We start from the raw sequence: 17,846 nt of genomic DNA, 5'->3' as shown, positions 1-17,846 counted from the left end.
CTGACCCCTGAAAACGTCTTTTGGACCTGGGCAACACCTACAGTTGTATCACCACATTTTTTTTTTTTTTTTTTTTTTTGAGTGCTTAACTCATTAGCAACTCCTCAGTATATACGTGTAGCTCTTCCTTGGTGAACTTTCAAATTCAGGCTCGGTTCATCCTATCACTTAGTGGGCATCGAAGCCACAAGCTTCTAGAGTTTGCTTGAAAAATGTAAACCTATTAACTTTGGCTTAAGCAAGATCGGATTAAGAATGTAAATCTGCTGCTAAAACAAATATATAACATAGCTCAAAGTTTAATAGTAATAACTTATTTTCTATTTAACCACAGTTTCTGAAGCATCCTTTGGGTCTTCAACCTCGTGAATCAGGCATACTAATATAAATCAGACTTGGACTTGGTCCTTTTGAAATATACATCAGAGATGCTAAGAAAAACACACAAGTAGCATGCCACAGGATGGAAAATGGCAGCAACATGAGAGAATAATATAAAGTGTTGTGGGCATTTGAAGGAGGAAGGCGTTATTTCTGTGATGACCAGGGAGGGGGCGTGTAAGAAGGAGTATTGAAGATGATGCGTGGGCATGGAGGTGGGCGACACGAGGAAGGAGTGATTACATTGGAGCAGAGTCTTTATGAAGTGGAATGGAGGGAAGACGTGTGCAGAGGCAGGTCAGACACAGCTGCAAGAGCGCCAATCTTAGAAATTTAGAACTCTTCAAAAGAACATGGGGGCCGCCAAAAGTTTCTGAGCTTGCTGCTCATAAGTGGAAGGGCAACACGCTTAGCTGTGTGCCTGGGCAGCTGAATCAAACAGTAGAATAAAGGATGCTTTCGTAGGGAGAAACTCAGAGCAGCATGGTGACCTCAGCCATTCCTAGGTGAAAGCTAATGTGCCTCTGATCTAGGTTGGGGTAGAACGAACGGATGTAGGTGAGACGTTTACAGTGAAACGAATCTGACTTCACAGTTTATTGAAACTGAGAAGCACAGGAGAGGGAGACATTTTTTAAATGGAACTAAGGTTTCAAATCAGATTGACTAGAAGGCCAAAGAAGGAGGAGTAAATTTATACGGGAAGCGTATAAGCTTGATTTGAAGATACTGAATTTATAGTACCCAAATTCATCATGTTAGGCCTGCAGATCTTGTAGTTGAAAATGAGGGACAGGTGCTGAGGTAAGTGGAACACTAAGACAGAGACTTAGAAGTCATTCCCCCTGGGAGTGTCATCCTTGTCAACAGTGAGGACATCCCACATGGAGCAGACATTGCAAGCTTGGTGGGAATGGGTCGTTTAACATGTTTAAAAATTGTTTTAAATAAACCAGCATTTTCCAATCAGAAGATTGTACTTAAAGTATTGGTTTTAAAAATAAGATCAAAAGATATGGCTAACCATAAACTCTTATTGCCATGTGACAATAGCAGCTGGAGCTGGTTGGGGACTGTCCCCTTGAAATCATAGGTGAATTGTCTAATTCACCACCATCTCCACTATTCTCCATCATCTCCTAGCACTTAATATTAGACGGAAAGTAGATTAATGATTGCCTAGGGCTTCAAGGCAGGAAGGAAGGGCTGGAGGCTTATAGCTAAGAGATCTGGAGTTTCTTCTGGGGGTGATGAAATGTTCCAAAGTTGATTGTAGTGATGGTTGATCAACTCTGAATATAGTAAAAACCATTGAACTGTACACTTTAAATGGGTGGATGGTACAACATGTGAGTTGTCTCAGTGAAGCTATTTTGTAAAAATGCAAGAAAAAGGAACATCAGTGGCTATTGTCCTTGCAGTGTTGGCTTTCTTATAGCAGAAAATACTTCTCTGTTAATGAGTCTCTATCAAAAACGGGGGAATGAAAGATGGACTGAGAGGTCCACGTATTTCAAGAAAAACGGGAGAGAGTACATCTCTTTGGTAGTGAAGACTTTGTACCAGCTAAGATGCAGACTCTTGGTCTCTTTATTAATACATATTACCTTCCTAGCCACTGAAGGCATGTGGGTGTTAGGGAAATAACTGCTCATGACCAGCTCTCTGGGGTCCACCCACAACTAAGGAGAGAGAGAGAAAGGAAAAGCAGAGAAGGAAAAGGAATACTCAACATGATTGGTACAAGGAGAAGCAAAGAGGCTAGTATACTGGATGCTGGAAGAAGCTTTACCAAATGCTGACAAGACTCCAAGGAGGATGGAGACAGAGAAGTCAGGAGGTTACGGGACCATCCATCCAGAGAAATGGGGCCAGAGAGAGATGCAGATGCAGATGACAAAGCATTCAGAACACCTAGTCCTGAAGTTAGCAGTGTGGTCAGATCAGCACAGTCCAGATTACTTGTTTTCAAATTAATTCATTTGTGTTTTGAATTGTATATATGATGAACCAAGGGCACCCTAAATTTTATTCTCTCCTTCACTAAATTCTCCCTCAGTCTTAAACCCCAGGCTTGTTGAGGCCCTAGTGTGGATGATATCCAATTCCCATATCTGCTTGAACCAGAGAAAAATGTATGTGTGTGTGTTTTTTTTTAACCCATGGCTTCTCACCATCGGCTCTGTTTTATCTGGGGCTGGATAATTCTTTGTTGTGTGGACTGGCCTGTGCATCACAAGGTGTTTAGCAGCATCCCTGACCTCTACCCTCTGGACACTATAAGCACTCACACCTCGATATTGCCCACAGAATCATTTCCAGCCTAGAACCACTGAACCACATTTATCTGTTGCTGTATTTGAGTCCAGGAGTTATCAAATCCCCTATGAATATGCAGTGGAGGTGAGGAATAGATTAAAGGGATTAGATCTGGTAGACAGAGTATCTGAAGAACTATAGATGAGGTTTGTTAAACTGTTTAGGAGGCGGTGACCAAAACCATCCCAAAGAAAAAGAAATGCAAGAAGGCAAAGTGGTTGTCTGAGGAGGCCTTACAACTAGCTGAGAAAAGAGAAGAAAAAGGCAAGGGAGAAAGGGAAAGATATACCCAACTGAATGCAGAGTTCCAGAGAATAGGAAGGAGAAATAAGAAAGCCTTCTTAAGTGAACATTGCAAAGAAATAGAGGAAAACAATAGAATGGGAAAAACTAGAGATCGCTTCAAGAAAATTAGAGATACCAAGGGGACATTAATGCAAGGATGGGCACAATAAAGGATGAAAACAGCAAAGACCTAACAGAAGCAAAAGAGATTAAGAAGAGGTAGCAAGAATACACAGAAGAACTGTACAAAAAAAGATCTTCATGACCCAGATAACCACAATAGTGTAATCACTCACCTAGAGCCAGACATCCTGGAGTACAAACTCAAGGGGGCCTTAGAAAGCATCACTATGAACAAAGAGAGTGAAGGTGATGGCAATCCAACTGAGCTATTTCAAATCCTAAAAGATGATGCTGTTAAAGTGCTGCATTCAATATGTCAGCAAATTTGGAAAACTCAGCAGTGGCCACAGGACTGGAAAAGGTCAGTTTTCATTCCAATCCCAAAGAAAGATAATGCCAAAGAATGTTCAAACTACCACAAAATTGAGCTCATTTCACGCATTAGCAAAGTGATGCTCAAAATCCTTCAAGCTAGACTTCAGCAATACATGAACCGAGAACTTCCAGATGTACAAGCTGGATTTATAAAAGGCAGAGGAACCAAAGATCAAATTGCCGACATCCATTGGATCATAGAAAAAGCAAGAGAATTCCAGGAAAACATCTATTTCTGCTTCATTGACTATGCTAAAGCCTTTGACTGTGTGGATCACAACAAACTGTGGAAAATTCTTAAAGAGATGGGAATATCAGACCACCTTACCTGTCTCCTGAGAAACCGATATGCAGGTCAAGAAGCAATGGCTAGAACTGGACATGGAACAATGATTTCCAGCCATGATTGGGAACCCACTGGTGCCTCCTGACCAAGCACTCTCACCAAGTGCTCGCATCCCTGATGGGGTTTGTGGTCCTGTTTATTACCATTCTTCTGTCCAAGTGTGGGCCTGATTCCCTGTGGAAACCAGGGCTTCCATCACAGGGATTTTCCCTAAGCACAGGGTTAGGATCAACGTGGTCAGTAAACATGCAAATGAACATTTTTTTTAAAACACCAAAAAAAAAAAAGTTGCGAAAGGAATACGTCAAGGCTGTATATTGTCACCCTGCTTGTTTAACTTCTATGCAGAGTACATCATGTGAAATGCTGTACTGGATGAGTCCCAAGCTGGAATCAAGATTGCTAGGAGAAATATCAACAACCTCAGATATGTACATAATACCGCTCTAATGGCAGAAAGTGAAAAGGAACTAAACAGCCTCTTGATGAGAGTGAAAGAGGAGAGTGGGAAAGCTGGCTTAAAACTCAACATTCAAAACTCTAAGCTCATTATGTCTGGTCCCATTGCTTCATGGCAAATAGATGGAGAAAAAGTGGAAACTGTGACAGATTTTCTTTTCTTGTGCTTCAGAATCACTGTGGATGGTGATAGCAGCCATGAAATTAAAAGATGCTTGCTCTTTGGAAGAAAAGCTATGACAAACCTAGAGAGTGTATTAAAAAGTGGAGACATCACTTTGCCGACAAAGGTCCATGTAGTCAAAGCTATGGTTTTTCCAGTAGTCATGTTTGGATGTGAAAGTTGGACCATAAAGAAGGTTGAGTGCCTGAGGAATTGATGCTTTCAAACTGTGGTGCTGGAGAAGACTCTTGAGAATCCCTTGGACAGCAAGGAGATCAAATCAATCAATCCTTAAGGAAATCAACACTGAATATTCATCGGAAGGACTGATGCTGAAGCTCCAATACTTTGGCCACCTGATGCAAAGGGCCAACTCATTGGAAAAGACCTTGATGCTGGAAAAGATTGAGGGTAAGAGGAGAAGGGGGCAACAGAGGAAGAGATAGTTGGATGGCATCACCGACTCAATAGACATGAGTTTGAGCAAACTCTATAGTGAAAGACAGGGAAATCTGGCATGCTGTAGTCCATGCGGTTGCAAAGAGTTGAACATGACTGAGTGACTGAATAACAAGCTGAAGACCATGAAGAGTTGGCAGAGCACCCTGAAAGATGGTGAACCAGAAAAGGACCAATTCCTATTTCACATAGAGGGTGAACGTGAGATGATGCCATGAGCAGGCAACAAATGAGACATTCAAGGCCTTATTTTGTTTTAGCTGATTCAGTGGACTTCAGCCTTTTGGTACTTGGTCTCCCCATTGGAAAGAGATAGCATTTTGAGGACACAAGGTAAACTACAAGTCCACTATGCCCCATCAGGCTAAGACTCATTTCATGGCCCAGGGCCAAAGTGAACACAGAAACTTGGAGGAGACCTCAGAATGTGCTCCAGATGAGAGTCAGTGCTGACTTCTAAGTGATGGGACTTGTAAGCCTGCCGCTAACACAGAAGAAGGGAGAAGTGCAGGAATGGGTTCCTTCTGGTTATGTCAAGAGAGATCAGTGATGCTCTGGAGATGTCAGAGGGTAGCTGAAATGCAACTTAGTATAGACTAGAAAGTCAGATAAAGTTTACTTCAGCTCCTCCCCCTTATAGGAAAGTCTTAGAAGGTAAGAGAATGTTTCTCTTGGGATAAGAATGTCTAATACAGATGAGATATGAAATGATGAGAGCTTCCAGATTCCTCTTCAGGGTTCATGTATGTTCAGGTTGGAAAGGCATAGAAATTTTATATACGTATGCCACCATTTCTATATTGATTAGGGAAACTGAATTAAGAGTCTTATCAAGCTGGAAAAGTCTTGCAACTTTATTAAACTATTTCATAACTGGCTCTTATTCTGTATAGTCGAGTTATGCCTTTCTGCCGTGGATGTTGAGTAGCCTGATTTATTATTAGCAATGGCTTGCACTATAACCTCTTATTGATATATAACTTTGTTATCTCTGAGCCCAGTGGTGGTTACTTTCACTGAGGCTGAAGGAAACCCATGCTGGTTTTTCTTTTTAGTCTCATATTCCTTAAACCCTTGCTTCCTTCTTTCCTTCATCATCTTTTGTAGTAGTGGCCTGGGCTCCCAAGTACTGTCTGAGCAATGAACAGTGACTGGACTTTTGCTTAAGTGAAAGAGCATGATGAGACTGGGTGTCCATAGCCTGCTTTTGTTCTTTTTCGTTTCAGGCACTTCTAGATCTAGCTGTTTGACAGCTGCACTAGGAAACACCTGGAGTCACAGTGTGAACACCCGGCTGATTCTCCAGTACCTTGGTTCAGAGAGAAGACAGGTGAGTGCTTTAACAATGTTCTCTGACTGTCAAGGTCAGGGAACAAGATGTACCAGCAATCTGGGTGTTCATCTTATGAAAGCATTGGCTGTGCTGTCTGTCCTGGGCCAACACTGTCAGAGGGTGGGTAAAGAAACCAGTCTCCCTGCCTACCTCAATAGCAGTTCTAATAAATTGGGAAGATAAGTCACACACAAGGGAAAAAATACTAAAAATAGAGCGTTGCCCCCTGATTTTTGCCAATAGCTTGGTGAGTGACCAAGGTTTCTACCCCTAAGGGATCTCCAACACTCTACCTCTAAAGGGTGAATAAATGATCATTTCTCTTAGCTAGTATTTGTTAAGGGCTAGATAACTTGTGTATAAACTAAATAATGATGATGCTTTTTCTTGAGGTTAGGATGTTTTGAAATCCTTAGGCCACAAAGACTCTGCTAAGTGAATACACTCTTCTCCAGATCCTGGGTACTTTTGCATTAACTCATAAACCAGTAGGTTAAAGTACTGAATGATGCCAGAAATTATCCGAAAGGATAATGACTCTCTCAGAACTCTATTAATGCTGTCTATCCTGGACTCAATTCCCCACCTGTATCCAGAAAGGTTACTTTTTACATCTTTCTTAATTTCCCCTCCCACTCCAAAGAAAGGAACACCACAGTCTGACCCCTTCCGTGAAAAGTTTCATAATTAGGAAGGTTATTTTTCCTGACACGACTGAGCGACTTCACTTTCACTTTTCACTTTCATGCATTGGAGAAGGAAATGGCAACCCACTCCAGTGTTCTTGCCTGGAGAATCCCAGGGACTGGGGAGCCTGGTGGGCTGCTGTCTATGAGGTCGAACAGAGTCGGACACAACTGAAGCAACTTAGCAGCAGCAGCAACCTCAACTTTATCCTGCTATGTGGACCAGGCTCCATCTTGACCTCTCCTACAAGTGGGAGAAAGAAGACAGGGGGATTATCCTGTTTTGTTGGATGGGGCAGAATTCAGAACCCAGACTTGCCCATCTTGCTAAATATATAACAAATCCAAGTTATTAATGAAAGAGGCATGAAGTATCATGATGGTGGTCCTTTCTGGAGAAAGTGGTGGGAAGGGAGTTGTTTCCCTTTACCTGCATTAGGTAAACTGGCTGTTTTTCAAGGAATTAGGAATCATCAAAAACAGACATGAGTCTTTGCCTGTTGCAGACATAACTTTCTGAGTGCCCTTGGTTACAAACCAGAGACTTCTTAGTTTGCTCGGGACTGTGTAAATAACATTCCAGCTCGATGATTGAGTCGGCCATATTCTGAGAAGATAGAGCTGCTTGTTTTCACTGAAGGGAACATTCTTGAGTGTTCAGGCCCTGGCCTGCTCATTACCTCAGTGATACCTTTTCCCTGATGATTTAAGTATTCTGCGTTCTAAATCCATTACTTCTCTTTCAGTGGAACATGTTAAAAAATGTTCCAGTAGAACCTAATAACCTCTGGTTTGTAGCTTAAGTTATAAATCATGTGAAATAAACCCTGTTTATAGCCATCAGGGATACCATTAAGGATTGTCAAGCACTATTACCTAAACTCTAATTTGAGAAAGCAAAATTGCTTGTGAATGCTTTCATTTTCATGGATCCTTAACTTTATGCCTTCAAAACTTGTAATTTATCTCTGTTCTTGATTTTAGATGGTACACTGATTTTTTTATTCAGTTTATTGTATAGGGTACCATGAATTCCAGGTTCCCCGATCCCAGTTTTAGTCATTCTACTTAGCATTTATTAGTAAATAAAGAAGTCAGAGCCACAGTTTTCTTTTCCTTTTGTTTTAGTAAATTAACTAGTCATTTCTATTTTGTCAGTGTCAACAGAAAGTAGCTGGCAGGCTACTGTTATTTGTGTATCTTTGGTGAGTGGAGGATTTGGGTGGCTCTTGGTTCTTGGCTCATAAGGTCAAATGCAGGCCACTAGTCACAAGAAGAACAGAAAGCAAAGCAGGCATAGATCAGTGACAGTCTATCAGCTCCTATCCTATTAGATAGGTCGGTAGCGTTATCTTAATCTACAAAGTTACAGTCATTACTAATCCATCGAGTGGACTTCAATGTTTTGAATCATGTTTGCACACAATATTTGGAAATTAAAGTAAAATATGGCCAGTGTTAAAATGGCCAACCCAAGCAAAAGAAGGTACATTTAATTAATTTATAGAAATGTATGTGACTTTGGGGACCAGTTGTTAAATGTGTGGCCTAACAACCAGGATAAATGTTGGTACTGAAAACATGTCTCTGTTTGATGACCTTATCTTGCCTTAGCAAAGGGTGTACCTAGTGATTCACTGAACCTTTCCTGTGATCTTACTTCCTGATCAAGTAGAAAAGCCATATGAAAGCCAAACTTTTTCTGGGATATGGGCACAAAATAAGATTTGAAAGCTACCTTTTAAGGTAATGGCACAAAATATTTCCTTCTAACTCAATTTAGTTGGAGAATTTGCCTGGATCATTCTAGTGTGGGCAGACCCATGGAGCACCAGCTACTTGGGGAGGATACCAGGATAGGTGTTTTTCTTCTTTTTTTTTTTAATGCACAGGTAGAGGCCACTAGACCAAAGGATCAAGGTTATAGAATAAGGATTATGTTTTATCCCCTTTCTATGACACCGAGCTCTACAACAGGGCTCTTGAATGTGAGGCTTAGTCTGAGACCACAGAGCTGGAAGGGGGTCAGGTCAAGCTGAGCAGATCCACGAGCCGATTAACCCGAGAGTTGAATTGTATAGTCCAAGGCAAGGAGTCCGCCGTGGGTGATTATTTTCTTTACACCCTAGAAACTTTGTAAAATTATATAACCAGGAAAGAAATCTCCTTATCAGGGCACAAGCCAAGTTAATTCTCTTGTTTATTCTGCTTCGGGGTTGCAAAAAAAAAAAAAAAACAAACCCTTTTAAGAAGCTGGGAAACATTTTCTTTTGGACTAATTTAGCTTTTTTTCCATTTGACTTTTATTCACTCTTTCCTTCCTCTCCTTCAATCTTGCCCCACCCTTTTTGCAGCATTTTCATTCTTACCAAAGACATATCCTTAGAGTTAAAATGGCCTCTACTAGGTGTTTTGGTTTTGTTTTTTTTTTTTTAATACTCAAAAATATGTTTTGGTCCACTATATGCATGGTGTGGGGATGCAAAGAAGAAGAAGACACAGCTCCTGCCTTCAGGGTTCTTCCAGTCTAGTACAGGCGATGAACCAAAATGTAAGTTAAAGAGCAGACTCACACTGAGGTCCTGTCACAGGCAGTGTTTGATTTGTGATCTAATAAGTGGTTAAAAACGATAACTGCTTTGAAGCCAGAGGAAGGTGAACTCCTCAGAGGCACATTCGTCTTTTCAGGCGAAGGTGGGACTTGAGTATCACTTTAAATCATCATTTCTCAAGCCCTGGCTGCACCTCCCACTCACCACAGGAATATTTACAAAATACCAACGCCAGGGCTGCACCCCAACCAAGTAAATCAAAATCTCTGCTGATGGGGCCAAGAGTTGGTGTTCATTTTATTTATAACACTCCCTCCAGTGCTTCTACTGTGCAGCCAAGTTTGAAAATCTCTGCCTTAAATAGATCAAATTAGGTGAGTGAAAAAGGAAAGGGAAGATGTGGGAGGGAAGTCAAACAGCAAAAGAAGAGAAACAGAACGACAGGTCACGTGTTCAGAAGATCCAGGCTGAGGTTTGCCTTTTAACAAGAGCAAAAGGTTTAGGTCACACATTCATTTGATACACCTTTATTTAATCACCTCTTGGCTGCCAATTTGTGTGTAAGATGCTAGAGATTCAAAGTGTAAGTAGATGTCCTGTAGTTGTTCACAGATAAACATCTAAAGAGGACATGCTGTACCAGCATCATGCATCCATTGAGCACAGAGGAAGTGGCAGCTCTACAACAAAGGAAAACCATGAGTGAGGCAGCAGCACACAGAATGAATTGGCCAAGGACTCCGCTGGGGCAGCTCTTAGTAACCAGGTGCCTTGTAACAAGTTAGAATGAGGGTGGTTATACTTGAAAGAATGATGAAAAAACTCGATGAAATATTCATACTATTTCTCTTCAGATCCTCATGTAGTCTGTTCATACAAACCACATATGGGATTATATAAATTTTTAAGTGCCCTGGAAGGAGTAATGAAGTAAATTAATCCCAACTAAGCTTCACACCCCCTTGATGAAATAAATATTATGACTCTCTTATTTCAACAAATTGGAGAGAGGTAACTTTTTCATATAGGAGGTTTATTTAAATGGACTTTATAATAATATTTTCATCTTCTGCTTAGAAGGCACTCTGAAGTTTCAGAACACTGGAGGGAAGAGCCTAAAGACCAATCCTGTTACTCAAACTCTGCTTCTTACTTGAATCCTTAGGCTTTTTTGAAGTCCCTGGTTATTTTGCATCTTGAAAGTATTTGGTGTTTCCTTTCTGGTGACGGAATTCTTCACTCAGTATCCATTTTGTGTTTTGAAAGATTCAAACCCTGTCACTGTGAAGATTTTGTAATGCATGCATGCTCAGTCGTGTCCAACTCTTTGTGATCCTGTGAAGGCTGTGACTGAATCTTAACTGTGTACCCTCAGAGGCAAGACAAATGCTTGACACTCACACATTCAATGCATGTATTTTGAAAAAGAAACTCCTTACATCCACACATGAACGCAATCTTGAGGAAGAAGGATATACTGCCTATTTAGAATCACTCTTCCCCATAGAATTTGAGTTTTCCACTGTAAAAGTTCCTTTAAATTGTTAGTAATAGTCATATTTAAAGGTGAGCATCAAATCTTATAATTCAAGCAGATACTTCTATAGATATAGTATAAGAATACTGAGTATAGGAATATCTTTTTGCAGAACCCACCTGCTGGGGGCTGTAGGAGAGTGGGAGCCAGGCTTCCCTTGAAATCCTAGTTGGAATTCCTTTGTGTAAGCAAGCCAGAGGCCTAAACACAGACCCAGGCTGAGCACAGGAGGAGTCCTGCAGCTGCTCTCAGGGAACAGGCAGCCAGGGGACTTTGGCTGGGGGGGAAGGATAAGAAATCTTTGCTGCTATCTTCCACAGGTCTTAAGTTCTCTACCCTGTGGTTGGAAAGGCTTAATGAAGGACTGAAAAACTGAAAGAAAAGATGATAAATCTTTTCTCCCAGATAAACTGAAGGGCAGATTTGGGGCAAGAATGTCAAACATATATCCCTATTCACCCAAACAAAGACAGAGATTGGAGATGATGTTTTGCATGATGTTAAGTCGGTTTTATAAACCTTTATGAACCTCTGCCTTTGTAAAGTGGCTCCAGGGCACTCATCTTGTTTGTTCCTTTATTTTCTACCCCAACTCATGTGCTTTTCTTAAGCAAAGAGACTGTTTTTTTGTTTTTTTATTTCAATGGTGACTTGATCCAGCCAGAGAAGTTTGGCTGTGGTGCAGGGGTGGGAGAAATGTCTTTTTAAGCATAAATATCTGCAGAAATAGTAAAGGGAACAGAGAATCCCAGCCAAGTACATTGCCTTGGGTATAAATGTTCCCTCGCTTTCAAAGCCTCTCATGTGTGAAGTCTAACCCACTGCTCACACTTCCATCGGAAGCGCTCTAACAGCTATTGAGAGTCTGGGAGAATGTATGAAAGGGGACCCCAAAATGGGGACTTTTTAGAGGATTCTTTTTTCAGGTCACCAGGTAAGTATATTAAAATCTAAGGAAATCACACCTAAAAGTAGACAGTAACAGCAAATGAATGCAGTGAATTAAGACTCAAGAGAGCAGAAAGACAGGTTCTGACCTAGAAAGGGTAACTCACATACCCAAGTGCACACTTCCTGTTTCTATCTCCACGTTTGAAATAAGAATATAATTATCTTTCCCACCACTTACCAAAAAAACGTAAACTCCATAGGGCTCCCTTTGAAAAAAAATCAGTGTGCTCCCAAAATCACTCCTTGTGAATGGGCTAAAAAGTAACTTTCCCCTTTTCCAATGAAGAGGTTCCATTAGAAATTGACAGTTTAAAATGTACTTTGCACAACTGCCCCCAGGCTTCTGATGGGGGTGCCCCTTTCAGATACTTTGTACATGAAAGACCTCAGACCTCTGCTGAGGAAAAGTGCCCATGTTCCTAGGAGATTTTGAGCCACTTGAGGTCAATAGAAGTTTAAAGAAAAATCAAACCAAAGCAAGAGCTGGGGAACCAGCATAAAGTTTTAAATGTCTTTTTTTTTTTTTCAATCAAATAGAGTTGCAAAATTAATTGTTGCCACCCTTTAAAAAAGGTTCAAATACCTTTAACACCAAAAAGTAGAAAGAATACGTTTGTGAATAAAGAATACTGCTGTAAGTTGAATGCATTTATTTTTATGAAAGACTTAGTGCATGTCTTCATTTCTCTCTGAGGATCACAGCCTCTGGCGGTCAGGGGCTGAATGAGTGGTCCAGTCACTGAGTGTTTAGGTGACTTCCCCTGTGATGAACCACTCATTTCACTGGTGTTTTGTTACCTCCGTCATTCTCCAGCTCTGACTAGTTTTATTTTTACACACTGTCTAGCACCAAATCTCCTTATTCAGTGACCCTCCCAGCTCTAACTTGCCAAGTAAACCAGAGCAAATAGGTGAATGAGAGATTTCTCGAGAAATCTCAGCTGTGGCAGGAAGTAGAAGAGACTCAAGGCTTTGGAAGCAAACTGAAGGCCTCATTGTCAGGCTAGGGAAACAACAGAGGAAACAGCTACAAGATCTCGTGGACAAGGCAGTGACCTGGGAGTCAAGGATGCTGATAATTAGTTGGCTCGTTTGAAAATGAAGGTTGGACAGGATGTTGTATTTTAGCCTTGGCTGGTTAGCTATAGAAAGTGAAGTCGCTCAGTCATGTCTGACTCTGCGACCCCATGGTTAGCTATGAGTGAGGAAAAAAACGGGGTTCTTTGGTTAGGAGAAGCAAAGGAGAACAAAGGATTCCATATCTCTATAAAGTGTAAACTGATTTACAAATGAACCAGCACTTTCACTAGAACAAAACCATTTAAAATATGACAATGTCCCTGTCCTGAGATACCCTCTAGGAATCATCTCATCCAGTGATTATCAACGACAGTGGGAGGGAGGCTTAAGAGGGAGGGGATATATGCAAACTTATAGCTGGTTCACATTGTTGTACAACAGAAACTAACACAACATTGTAAAGCAATTATCCTCCAATGAGCAAAATAAAAAATAATAAAATTTAAAACAAGAAAACAAACAAAATCCCAAGTGTTCATTAACAGTGAAGATACCTAGGCCTTGCCCCTAATGACCACTCAGATAGGGCAAGCACTTTCGGTGATTCTCACAGGAGTGGTCTTCAGACCCATAGTCTATTCTAGTCCCTTCATCAAAGGGTTAACAATTAGGGGTGACTTATTCACTATCACACAACTAGTACACAGTAGAAATGGAACTGGAGTTAAATTCTCTTAACTTCTAATCTGTCGCTATTTTCACTTTGCCAACTTTTAGTAAGAAAAGTGGGCAAAAAAGTCCCCAACCCAGTCAAATTACTATGTTTGCAGGCCATGTAATATTTATATTCCCTCTGACTTTCAGTGGTGCATAAAAAGGTTCTACAGAACTCTGCAGAAAAATATTTTTGAAAGGTACCATCCCACCCCACATTGCAATGAATTATCAACCTTTTAAATGCTTGGGCCCAGGCATGTGAATAAGTGACTTTTTCCAAGTTGAACCTCACCATGAGCATGGGCTTCCCAGTTGAATGACTTACAGACAACATCCTGCAAACAGAGCTTCTCTGCCCCTCTCCTGCAAATGGTCTTTTGTGCTCATAGAGGGTCACCCTTAAAATCTTGAGCTTCCTGTTGCCTATCTTCATAGACTAGATGTGCTCAATGGTTTTTGAGTACTGGAGTTGTGTGTCTGGTTTTCTCAACACGGGAGAAACTTCATAGCTATATTTTTTATGTGTTTGCATCTTTAGTTTGAGAAGTCAGAGTGAGACAGAGGGAGCAAAGAAGGCAAGAAGTAGCCCATGTGGGGACCTGTTTTCTACCATCTTGGGGTCCCACGTTTGGTAGTGAAAAATATCCTTTCTCCATTTCAGTGCTCTAGGCAACACTAATTTAAAGCTTCTTTAATTTCCAGAAATGGAAGGAAGTTCTTTGTGGGTATCAGATTTTATAATTCCACATGCATTTTTCCATTAACTTCGACAAGAACCTTTTAGTATACATCTCATCATCTTCCTTTTCACAAATAGGTAAACTGGGCTAAGAGGATAATACTGTATATCCAATAGTAGTATTGAGATTTGAAGCCAAGTTTGTGTTAGCTCTAGAGCTTAAGTGTTTTTGGCTATACCATATTCTCTAAGATGAAGGAATTTATTTTTAATTTAGGAATGAAATGAGATGCTAGAAAATGAAGCTTTGTCTTAGTGATGATTCTTTTGGCTTGTAATGAATAGCTCTTATTATCTTTTTGTCTGATTTTTCCCTGGAGATGGCTGGATCTTGGGTGTCATTGAGCTAACCTCCAAAGTTTACTGAATTGCATATTAGAACAGCACTTCTGCTCTGGGGCAGGGACATTAGGAAGTAGGTGATGGGCCGCTTCTTGCTTTTTTCTCTTACTCTTGCCATTATTTTGCTTGTGACTTCTGGCATGTGACTGATTCAGAATGCTTCTTGCCCTGTCCGTGTACATGATTTGAAAAACACAGTTTGTCACACATATGAACCAAGGAGGTCCAACTTACAGAACTCATTGTGTGGTTGGTTGCTGTGGATGGTAGAGTTGCCTGCCTGAGCCTGTAGCCTCTGCTTCTCTCCCAGGGATCTGCATGGTGCAATGCTGGTTTGCCTTTCAGTCTAATTGGAGCAGCGCACGGTGTGGGGCTTCAGACCCTTCCAAAATCTTAATGACTTATGAAATTAGGTGTAGGGGTATGGGAAGCAGACAAAGCATTTGCATGGTGGAGATGTGAGGGGAAATGAATCAAGTATGTCTCTAGAATTCTATTTGAATATATATGTCTGATTGTGTGACCAAAATATTTTATGATATGCTAAACATTATCTAATGCATGATTGGTTGTCGACTGCAGTATAACTCATTGAGCTTTCCTGATTTCTGCTGATCTAAGTAATTTGCGATTTTCAGTTACCAGAGTTGACATATACACTCCTTCCTTCCCTCAGCCTTTTCCTACCCTGTTGATCCTGTCTCCACACCCACCCCTCCAGTCACCTTCGGATTTTTAAACCAGTCAATGACTTCTGGCAACTGCCTTAGAGTTCAAATGCTTGAAGCAGAGATTTTTCCACAGAGGGTCTCTTTCTGAAAGTTTCCCTTCTTGGCTTGGCAAAGCTTAAGAGTTCTGGCGTCTAGGACAAAGAACATGTGTGCTGGAGTCTTGGACCCTTGTTTTATTGTTACCAAAGGGATCATGATTTGGTGAACACCTTCGGAGAGCCGAGCTACAGTGGCCCTACCCATGCCTACTTTCCGAATCCTCGACCTGAGCTCATGATCCATGACTCTAAGTAACAGAATTCCCTGTGTGTCACATTCCAGAAAGAGACGCATCCATATAAACCTGTAAACGTTAGAAGTGAGGCATCTGGTGTGTCGGGAAGGGATTGAGCACAGATCACCCTGCACAGCCCTGACTTTCTGGTTGCTTTGCTCAGTCTTCCCAACCATTCATTGAGTTTCCTTTGTGCCAGTCACTCTCATAAGTACTTTGTGGGCATTTTCTTCTTCAAGCCTCACAACTACTCTATGAGAGAAGTATTACTTGGTATACTTTAAGATGAGTGTATTGAGGTTTCCAGAGTTTTTAAAAACTGCTCTGAATCACGTGGCTTCCAAGGGGTGGCCCCCCTATACAAACACACTCTCTTCCCTGCAGCCCTCTCTTCTTAACCATTATCCGATATTGAAAATGTTAGTCGCTCGGTTGTGTCTGACTCTTTGTGACTCCATGGACTGTAGCCCACCAGGCTTCTCTGTCCAAGGAATTCTCCAGGCAAGAATCCTGAGTGGGTTGCCATTCTCTTCTCTAGGGTATCTTCCCAATCCAGTGATTGAACCCAGGTCTCCTGCATTGCAGGCAGATTCTTTACCATCTCAGCCACCAGGGAAGCCCTCCTATACTGAACCCCATGTTAATATAAGATTATTCATGCACACTGCTTGGAAGTAATTGCAGAACATTTCTCCAAACACTCACTGTGGTGTGGCCACCTTCAATGTTTGAACCAGGGAGAATGCTGCATTCAAAGAGTGGACTGAGTCTTTGCCTTGAGGGAGTTTTGTATAATAATCCCTAGTTAAATAATCTCTAGTTATTTCCTGTGATGATGTGGCTCTGGGTAGCTACAGAACACCCTTGAGGAAGAATGAGCTCCATGGGACATGTTCAGCTCCTCTGAACCTCACCATCCAGTCAGGGGACAGCCTGGCCCTTCCTCTCTCAACTGCTAAGTTCTGGCCTTTCCAGCTGGTTTCTTTTTCACATTCTGATTTGGCTTCAGTGTTCTGCCATGTTCCGTCAAAGCCAAAAAAGATAGTCTCTGTGGAGTCTTGCCTACACTGGAGACAGATCTGTGCTCACCAGTTCATGGTCTCTTCCGGTGGGAACCTGCAGGCCAGGAGGTACAGTGGCAGAGACATCCCTTCCCTCATGGGTGATACAGCATGACATATAAGCCATCTCTGCCTCTTTACACTTTCCTTGCAAAGTCACTTTCCCCACGGAGTAGTCAATGCCATGTTTTACATTTACAGCCTTCCTGAGTTGTCTGTTCCTCTCTGAAAACATTATTCTGCCCCTGCTGAGGAAGATTCGGTCACTGTCTAGTGAAATGGGAAGACTCTGACAGTTCTGTGTTCTCTTACAGGGGCCTCCTTAAAATACAACTGCAATAGATCCGGTGTGGCCTCTTCCCCTTCCATAGGCATGCTTATACCATGCTTTCCCTCTTGTTTATAGCTAGACAGTGTTCTTTCCAGACACACTGTCCTATACAGCCACACATGGAAAGTTAGGCTCTTCTTTGTGACTGGTCTCCACTTTCTACCTGTGACTAACCTTACATTCTGGGACTAACCTTACGTGTTTATAGCCCTCACTCTGAGATCCCTGGGACAGCCTCTGCTAAGAGCATGTCAGCATTTCATCCCATTGCCTGGAGAAGAATAGTTCTTCCCAGAAGCCAGCCTTTAACCTATTAAATAGCAGACGTTTCTACCAGAGGCTTCATTTGTCTCTAGGACCCCTGTGTATAGGGAGTCTCATTACACGCTGTGGTTGTCCAAAAGCCAAGTATTCTCAAAGAAAACCCACTGAGACAAGTTGGCTGAGTGACGGCCATAGCATCTGTGAAGTCTTGGTCACTTTTTTTTCCCCTCTCGTAAAAAATTGAATATTTTCCCTCAGTTAAGAAATGGTATACATTACAGCTTTAAAGTCTTTCGCAATAAATCTTCTAGAGTCTGCAATTGTAATAATAGTCCTTTGTGTATGCTCTAACCATAGACATGGATCCTCTTATAACTCTTCTCTTTTTATCTGGACTA

At 41.4% G+C, this 17,846-nt stretch overlaps 1 protein-coding gene across 1 annotated transcript in view; it reads left to right on the top strand.

Annotated features, from left to right (window-relative positions):
* The window catches only part of RAD51B (RAD51 paralog B), a 606,121-nt gene that overhangs the window by 545,360 nt on the left and 42,915 nt on the right, over positions 1-17,846 (top strand). Inside the window, exon 8 of the mRNA XM_068965287.1 lies at positions 6,137-6,240. Coding sequence (XP_068821388.1) covers positions 6,137-6,240 — 104 coding nt within the window. The remainder of the gene's footprint in view (positions 1-6,136; positions 6,241-17,846) is intronic.

This window comes from Capricornis sumatraensis, chromosome 2 (assembly GCF_032405125.1).
Source record: "Capricornis sumatraensis isolate serow.1 chromosome 2, serow.2, whole genome shotgun sequence".
Classification (NCBI taxonomy): Eukaryota; Metazoa; Chordata; class Mammalia; order Artiodactyla; family Bovidae; genus Capricornis; species Capricornis sumatraensis.
This window is presented reverse-complemented; position numbering and strand designations above follow the sequence as displayed.